Below are 9,013 nucleotides of genomic sequence, written 5' to 3'. Positions count from 1 at the left end.
CACATTTTTATAATATGAATTTTTGGACTTTTTCGACACAAGAATGTTGATAAAACCCCATATAAATCATGTTAAGTAATATTTAAAGATAGAATTAATTCAATCAAACTATGTATCAGTGATAGAAATATTTCTGGAAAATTTATGGATCCAAGCAATATTGAACTCTAGTCTCGTTCAACCAAACGCTCGGCTGTCGCCGTTAATCTCCGACAAGCTTAAGCAAGAGAGACTCTCTGCTTGTCGGAGATTTACGGAGACAGCCGAGCGTCGAGTTGAACGAGACTATATTGAACTCTGGCGTAAGAATACATACGACTACAAATAATATCTAAATTGTTCGTACCATTTAAAATCTGACTATTTTCAAAGTATTTATAAATAGGTTTCCTTGAAAAACAATGCTTTAGCATACATTTTATCGTATTTATAAGTTATTTTCAAGAACTAAGTCTTGTCAGCGGCGATGATTTGTGCTTTGGTCCAAACACTGTTTCACTTTCGGTTTGTCAGAGTAACTGCATAGGAGAGTTGATTAAAATCAACTCCCAAAAATGTGGTTGAAGGGCTTCATCAAACATAAGATACTTTTTAAAAGAGTTGAGAAAGTCCTAACGTTTCTTTCATTTTATCCTTCTCAACAGATTCATCCCAATATAAATACAAGTAAACTGCAAATGCGTTTTTTCGTTAAGTTTATTTACACTGATTGAAAAATATATCATATCTTCTTGGAAAATAATAATATAAATCATAACATAAAGGCACAATAACATTCGTTTCACAGATAAACAAGATGAATGGATTGGCACTGTTAGAACAGGGAGGTATATTTCAGTCAGATACCAAATAACGTAAAGGAATCAGGATTTCTTGATTGATTTAGTTTTTGCAAATTCCAGAAGTCTGTTTATTGTGCACTCTTTTTTTTGAAAGAATTCTTCTTGAAATTACATGTTAATCTAAAAATCTTGAAATAAAAAGTTTGAATTTCCTGATAGTTTTAGTTCTTGTTGTTGCTGTTGTTGTTTTTTCAATATTCAAAATATCAAATAGCTAAAGCATAGTACAATCATTCAGGACAGTCACTTTCAATCATAGTAGACCACAAGAAGCCTAATGTTGTGTTTTAGATAAACTCAATATATGCTCGCACAATATTTTACGTTATTTGTTTTCAACATCCAAAAGGCATTCTTCTTTAGCATATCCTAGCATACATATAGTTTTATTACTTAAATCGAGGAACATAGTATAAAACATATACACATATTTACTTGTGGGTGCTGTACATGTTGCATTAAATTTAGATAACAAAAATAAAATGGTAAGAAAGGGTAAATTCAAGATTTACTACTAGGTCATCTATCAAATATAATCAAATTAAAAAAAACAACAACATGTATCCATGTGAAAAAACACATTCAATCTTAACTCAGCAAACATGAAAATAGGTCTAACAAAAATCATTCAATATCAAGACTAACTTGGAATTCAATATTTTCATTAATCAATTTGAATACAATAAGTATGGCAGAATATTTATTTAGAAATTATAATACGGCTATAAATTCCACTATCTAGAGTTTAAACATCATTTCTTGTGTAACTATCATAAATACCATAGTGGAAGAGAAAACTGAAATTCACTGAATATATGTGTATTATTAACTGACATATAATTTTTATCACTGTTACCATTACTACAAATCAAAACACTATTTGAAATAAAAGAAGCATCAGTTGCAAAATCAAATCTTTTGTCAATTGAAAATAAAATTAATCTTGATTAAGCATCTCCATCAAACTATCATTCTGCCTAGTAGTCACAATTCATTCTCTCACTGAACAAAGACCATCTAGTTTGTCAGATAATGAGCTATTCTAATTCTCCTTGCTCTCATTTCTCACAACGACGAGAACAGTGACAAAGACATGTCATATCAATCAACGTCTAATTAAGTAAATCGTAAGTTAACAACACTGGGACTTGCATGCACAAAATGCACAATAGAAAACTTCTAGTTTGATTGTTCCAAATCAACTTATTGAACCAAAAAAAATATATTTGATTTAAAGTATCTTGCATTTCAAAACAAAATCTCTACATAAAATATTTACATACATGTAATTGTACTTACTGCATAGACATATCAAATTCTTTGTAAGTGTATACATGCAATTTCAGTAATGCATTTACACTCTCCAACATAGAAACATGCATGATAATCATATATGTACAGAATATCACAGACCACGATTAGGAACGATATGAATTCTTTGATTCTCAATGCAAAAACAGCGTGTAAACATTGGGTTTCATTGTAACAAAAACACACACTATAGTAAAACTTAAAGCACATCTTGTTTGCAAAATAAATTCAAAACAAAATTATATCAACAATTATCTCAACCGGCAATCAAAAAGTTTTGAACACTTGTTTTCTTGCTGTCACATGTGTAATACATGTACTGAGTATGTCACATCTGTAACACATGTGTAATATTGTAGATAAAGAACAATAGTACGGTAGACCAATACCAAAACAAAATTGACTCGTTGACTGAAAAAAAACCCCTATTAGGCTGAACACTAATCTTCAATATATAAAAAGTCCTAACACAAAGTCTAGATCTAAAGTGCCTTTAAGTATATAGTAAATAATATTCCAATGAAAAAAGACACTGGCGTTTAGAGTCATCCAACATTATAATGGTCAATATAACAGCAGCCTTTACGCCAGAGTCTCATTTGACACATATACTGCACGGTTTAACGGTTTCCAATAAAGCCTTTTGTGGCAGACTGCTCAGAGCATATCAATAATAAACAAATGGTCTGAAAGATTTATCACCATTTTAAAAACACTTTTCATAATTATTTATGATTAAAAAAAAAATGCATTGTAACATTACAGTTTGTTTTTGATAAGTTTAATATTCTTTAAATATTTTATAAAATAAAGGCATGTGTGTGTGTTTATATATAAAAATAGAAAGGGGTTATATATCCTGCAAAAAAAATAGTACTAAATGTATTTGGTTAAAAAAGAATGGCACTTTGAATAGTAAAATATAGATGAAAAATATATTGAATTTTCCCACTGCATGTAAATAAGCACACAATACATGTACATATACTTAAATAAGATATGAGAGTGAACAAAACTTTCACAGATCAGCACCACATTATTCGTTTAAATGTTTTACAGGGTTAAAAATCAGTAGTTACAGCCGCGTGTTGGATACGGAGCGAAGCTTGATGACCGGTGACCTGTCCTCGGCAACATGACCTTGGATGAACTTCTGTGTGCTGTAGGCAGAGAGGGGCTGCAATGGGACTGTGGACTCAGAGTGGACCTACAGAAGATCAATGCTAAATGACACGCAGATCAATGTAATACGCTGATTAACAGCCAGAAAGAGCCATTTACACGTTATTGTAATCCAAAACAGAAAAAAGCTCTGAATGTTTATCAGTTGAATGTTTATCAGTTGGCTTAAAGTGATAAATTTGTGAGTTTAATTGCCTCTAGGATTACAAAGTCCAAGATGACATGCGACTGTTTATCATATTTTGTCAAGAATTTACTTGTATCAGTTATGTTTATAAATTTATCCCCGTTACCAGGACAAAAGTGGGATGCAATGTGTGCAAACAGTTTTAGAATTAGTAGTCTACTCGTATTAGTGATTATTTTATCAAAGACAAAGGCAGATGTTCAATATATACCATCTAGAACAGCGCCCTAAATGCATATAATGTTATAGCTATCTTATGCAGACAACATCAGATAATTCTACAACGGTAGGACTATGACCCATCTCTTCAGACATAGTAGTATTCATGTAATTTATTTTCATTAGCCTTGGCTCATATGAAATTATCTGGTATATTAATATGGTGTAATGATCAACACCAATAATGGTAATTTGGGACGTTTTATTCCACTACATTTGAAAAAATTCAGTCAGACACACACAGACAAACAACATTTCAACTCACCAACCAAATCCCTCTGCAAGCCAAAAGTACAACAACAAAAAATGCTAAGTTCAGGAAACTATCACTCATCATTTGTAATATCATAAGATTTATTTCATTAATTGCTAAGTGATTCTACCAATATCTCAGTTTATCTGACATGTTATGCAGGAAGTTTTCAAGTTAATGAAAATTAGAAAAAAGATTCCAAGCAATAAGATAAGTTATTTCATATGGAACCTATTCATGTTTAAAAAATTCCAAAAATCAATGTTATTTAATGCCTCTGTGGCATTACCAAGAACTAATCAGACACAGTCTAACTAACGGAGACTTTGTCAGAATATTTTGACAACTGAGCAAAGTAATCAGTTCTCTTAATATTGTCATAACAATTTCCAATCTTATGATTCATGGTGATTGCAAAAGCTTGATCATCTTCAGCTGACACGTCTGCCAACCAACACTTTTTTCCCCTAACAAACAGGTTCATTTGGCCACCAAATAAGCTCACACACTGCACCACATCTCTGCCAGCGATATCCTTAAAAGGCATCTGCTGTTTGTCAGACTTGTGCAGATGGTGTATACACAGGAGCTTTTTCTGGAATGCTATTTTATTGGGAATGATGGCAACAATCAACCAACTGAAAAACTTAATCTTACCCACTGAAGGTCACTGGTTATACAGCTATGAACCAATATCCTCCCCGTTTCAGAGGTTTGCTAGATATAATTTTAGCGATAATTCTTTTCCAAAAGATGTTATAATCTTAATCACATTTTCAAAAAAGTTAGATTTATGTTGTATCAAGTGAAGCAAAATTTGGCAACTAGAAAAATGTATATACACAGGCAGGAGTAATATAATCTGAATTATTTATCCGAAAGAGGTCGTCTTCTCATGGGTCATTGAGCCTTTATATGGATATTTTTCTTGTCCTTTATTCTAGATACAATCATAATTGCCAATAAAACTAATGGCTAAAATTAAAAACAAGTAAGATCTATATTTTACAATACCACTAGTGGCTGCTAGAAACAGCAGAAATGTACTACTTTATATCAAAAGAAAAAGGATGTGTACAATATATACCGATAAAAAACTTTATCATGAATCAACCAAATCTCTGCTACGTACGTCATGTTTATCACACATTTTATCTTTAGCTACTCTGAAATTATTTTTTGAAAAAAAAACTCCAACAAAAATTTTTTAAAAATAATTCAGTGAGCAAAGTACATATATTCCATATGCATTGAATGCACAATCATTCATTTTTTTGCATTTACAGAACAAAGTTTTTCATACTATCACACCTTCTTCTGCACTAAGATCACGTATATAGAGAGATGAAGAAATACTTCAAGAAGATTCAATGTTGACGTCCATGGAGATTATGATACATGTAGTATGTGTTAATTAACCTAAAATGAAAGTTATTGTTGAAATAATATGGTTCTAAAAAGTTCTGTTATTATAGCAATGATTGATTTATTTATTTTTTAAATTGTGACACTATATAAATTAGAGCATAATTTAGTTGAAGCTGTAGAATAATCTAAGAATTAAATTTCAAACTTTCTAAATTTCTTTTTGATAGAAAAGAGTTCTGATCATGACAATCAAATGAAAATTCAAAATTCAAAATTGAACAATATTAATTGTTTCATAAACTTTAAAGAATAGGTAAATGTTTAATTAATGTTTAATTAACAGAGAAATTATTTTGAAATTATAGTCTTCATAAGAAAAATAATTTGCAAATCAGTTAGGGCCAACTAAAAAATCATGAACTCAATGCTTCAGCCATGTTCGTGGAAAAGGAACTCAGTGAATAATAATTATTAAAGTGAAACAAAATTAGTTTGTGAACAAACATCTAAAGCTACATTAACAAAGCACACAATACTGGAAACATTAACAATGGTGCGGTGGTCTATCCTGCAGAGTTAGTCCAAATCTACGACAACACGGAAGTATACCTAAAAGTCCTCCGCTAACTCCACCTGAGACAGAGTAAGAGTCCCTGACCGCCTAGTGAAAGAAACGCTTAGCTTATCGGCTGGCAGCTTCTACAATTTAATCACACAAGACATAGAGGGTTAGGTCCAGTCAAAACAGTTGGATATGGTGCATTCTTAGTATACCCATAGACTCACAACTAAATCGCTAGTTGACTGTCATGCATGTTTACTAGCTGTTAAAAAAATTAAGAGTTAACATTTTTCATAAACAAAAATGTATATGTTATAAATAATGTATATGGCAAACATTTTGAAAAAATCAAATAGGTATACTAGTTGAAAATGATGATTTAACTAGCAATTTAAAGCAACAATTGGCAAGGACAAATAAACTGGTCAAGCAGCATACTACTTAGCTTGCATCAGCCACTGGATGAGTTACCGGTATACCAGACTGAATGTGATATAGTTGATCATCACTTAGTCTTAATTGTTGCACAGGGATTGCTTTTAGATTCAATACTAATTTCTTGAAGTATATTACAGCTCCATTCACTTTATGATGATATTAATTAGGTTAATTAATTGCAATAGAAGAAAGCTATAAGCAATATACTACTTGATGGTACCAATCAAATTTACCAATCAAATTATGCAATCATTTCAGGCCTTTAATTAAACTTCCTTACACTTACTGAGTATTGTGTATTTTCATTATTAAATGAAAACACAAGAGTCTCATATCGTTCAAACAGAATGGTATGTTGACTGGGAAAGAAAATTCCAAAACATTCTATCAGTCTGTAAGATAAGGATCAAGTTACAGTGTGTAGAGCAATATACAAAGAAAAAGTCCTGTCTGCAGTTCTTAAAAATTTGAAAAGCTAGGTTTGATGCCTTTTTATTCATTTGAGGTTTGGTGGTTTTCACCGACTTTCATGATTTTATATTCTGTCATTGTTATGTTACAAGATGTTATTAACACATATCTCTCTATGTACATGTAATTGCTCTTTGCATTCCTTGTGCACACATATGCAAGTTTTTACGATCTTTTTCCTGATTATATGCAGATTTGTTTAAAACCATGCATGCCCAAAGGAACCATCAAATGGAGAAGTTTATGCACTTAACATCAATACTGGCCAATATTCTCTAATGAAAGCCCCTTTCTCTGCTATCAAAAAAGCAAGAACAAAAAAGTTAAACTAGAGATCAGTAAAACTTCACTATATTAAACTGACAGTTTCATATGACAGGAACTTGTGAATATGATTGTCATCACATAAAAAGCATCTATTTTAATAATTAATTAAGCCATATCTATTTCTATGCATCAAAGCACCCATTGTATTTTGATAATTATAAAGTCTGAGAGTTATATACATGTATACGTTCTAGCAAATAAGAAATAAATAAAAATTGGATGTGCACCAAATTGGTAAAGTGTTAATTTACATTACTTACATGGTAAGCTTAAAACCATGTAAAAAACCCCACATGAATGGTAAAAACATCAAACCTTTAGTAGGGTAAATAATTCATCCGCATATTTTTAAAATAAAATTATTAAAATACCCAAGCATATTGTTTCATAGAAAAGTAACAAGTACTTGACAGTTGGGCAAAATAGAGTGAACATAGGAGTTTGGAAAGTATACAAAATGTAATAAGACATATCATCCAATTTTAGCTCATATTTCTCTGTACAAAATATAAGCAGTTCTGCTTTTTCACTTGAATTGCATACAAGAAGTGATAACTTGATAGCAACAGAGAGCATTGAATGTGTGTGTGTAATTCACTCAAAAATAGTTCCAGGGGTCCCAAAATTATAGTGGGTAGCTCAACGCTGACAATAAAAATAACCTCTCGCAATATGATAGCATACATGATCATTAGCTGTTTTTACCACACAGGAACCTTGCTAATGTTCCAGCTATATGAACTCACTATAATTTGTTGATCTCTGTCAAGTTTTAGCCTTGAACTTTCATTCTTCTTTTTTGAAAATAATTAAGAGCACATGTTTCAAATAATTGTTGAAAGCAAAATTAGATGCTTATTTTCATAATATTATGAATTGGCCAATATAATATGTTAAGTGCAAATAATGTTCTCAAGCACATTGCCTTGGCATGGCATTGACATGTGTTAATAGTATAATATGGGTATCGGCATTCAGCAAATTGAAGAAACAAATGCATAAAGGTCAAACTTACGCGCTTACAAAAGGAGAAAGGAAGGAACAAATACCACAGAAGTTTCCTCTGTAAACATACAGGACAAGTTACTGTAAACATACAGGACAAGTTACTGAGTGTGAGAATGTTCTGTACTGCCCATTATTACACAACAAGTACATATTCCACCACCCTAGCATCATAAATCATACATGTATGTACACATAAAAACACAATTTCATATATTTTTCACCAAAACATATCATACAATTATAAGCTAAAAAGATATGTGGGCATCTAGGACGAAGATAAGGCACCCCTATGGACCAGGCCTTCAGCAAATCCCCAAGCTCAATTAGCATCAAAACCAAGGGATACTGTATTGACACCTGCCCATCCTGCAACATCAGCATCTATTTGACACATCCAATGGTGTTTAAATGTTTGCTATTTGACTTTGTATTGTAGTCTGCCCAAGGTAATCATACAGGTGAGCGTCTGTTCTTAGGGCCCGCCGATGCAGATGCTCAACAAGGCAATGCTTGGAGTCTCCCTGACTGACAAAACAGCTGTGACCTTATATTTCAATAAAGTGTTTTATGAGGTAATGCTGCAGCTGTCTGTCTATTCTTTTTATTACTGGTACTCTGCTTGAGACATTTTTGATAAATAATTTAATAATTTCAGTTAGATTATTCAACCAAGCTAACATACATGTAAATTCAACTGTAAAAATGAATGATTATGCAATCATTCAATAAAAAAAAAAAGAAGATAAATTTTGACCTTGAATTATAACAGTCTTGATTTATCTAACCATTAGTTGTTCCTTTTTTAAAATTTTCAATGAGGACATCCTGATACTGAGAAATCAGGT

General features: G+C 31.6%; 1 protein-coding gene across 20 annotated transcripts in view; it reads right to left on the bottom strand.

Moving 5' to 3' along the window:
- Positions 1-678: 678 nt before the first annotated feature.
- LOC105330584 (phospholipid-transporting ATPase IF) overlaps positions 679-9,013 on the bottom strand; it is a 39,556-nt gene continuing 31,221 nt past the window's right edge. For 4 of the 20 annotated variants that reach the window (XM_066069855.1, XM_066069870.1, XM_066069872.1 and 1 more), the window contains exons 29-30: positions 8,176-8,223; positions 679-3,360 (exon numbers count right to left, since the gene is read on the bottom strand). In XM_066069855.1, coding sequence (XP_065925927.1) covers positions 3,229-3,360; positions 8,176-8,223 — 180 coding nt within the window. In that variant the 3' untranslated portion in view covers positions 679-3,228. Of the gene's footprint in view, positions 3,361-4,006; positions 4,020-5,971; positions 6,062-8,175; positions 8,224-9,013 lie in introns of those variants that run through there. The other 16 variants (XR_010708785.1, XM_066069861.1, XR_010708784.1 and 13 more) reach the window with 12 other exon arrangements.

This window comes from Magallana gigas, chromosome 8, assembly GCF_963853765.1.
Source record: "Magallana gigas chromosome 8, xbMagGiga1.1, whole genome shotgun sequence".
Taxonomy (NCBI): domain Eukaryota; kingdom Metazoa; phylum Mollusca; class Bivalvia; order Ostreida; family Ostreidae; genus Magallana; species Magallana gigas.
This window is presented reverse-complemented; position numbering and strand designations above follow the sequence as displayed.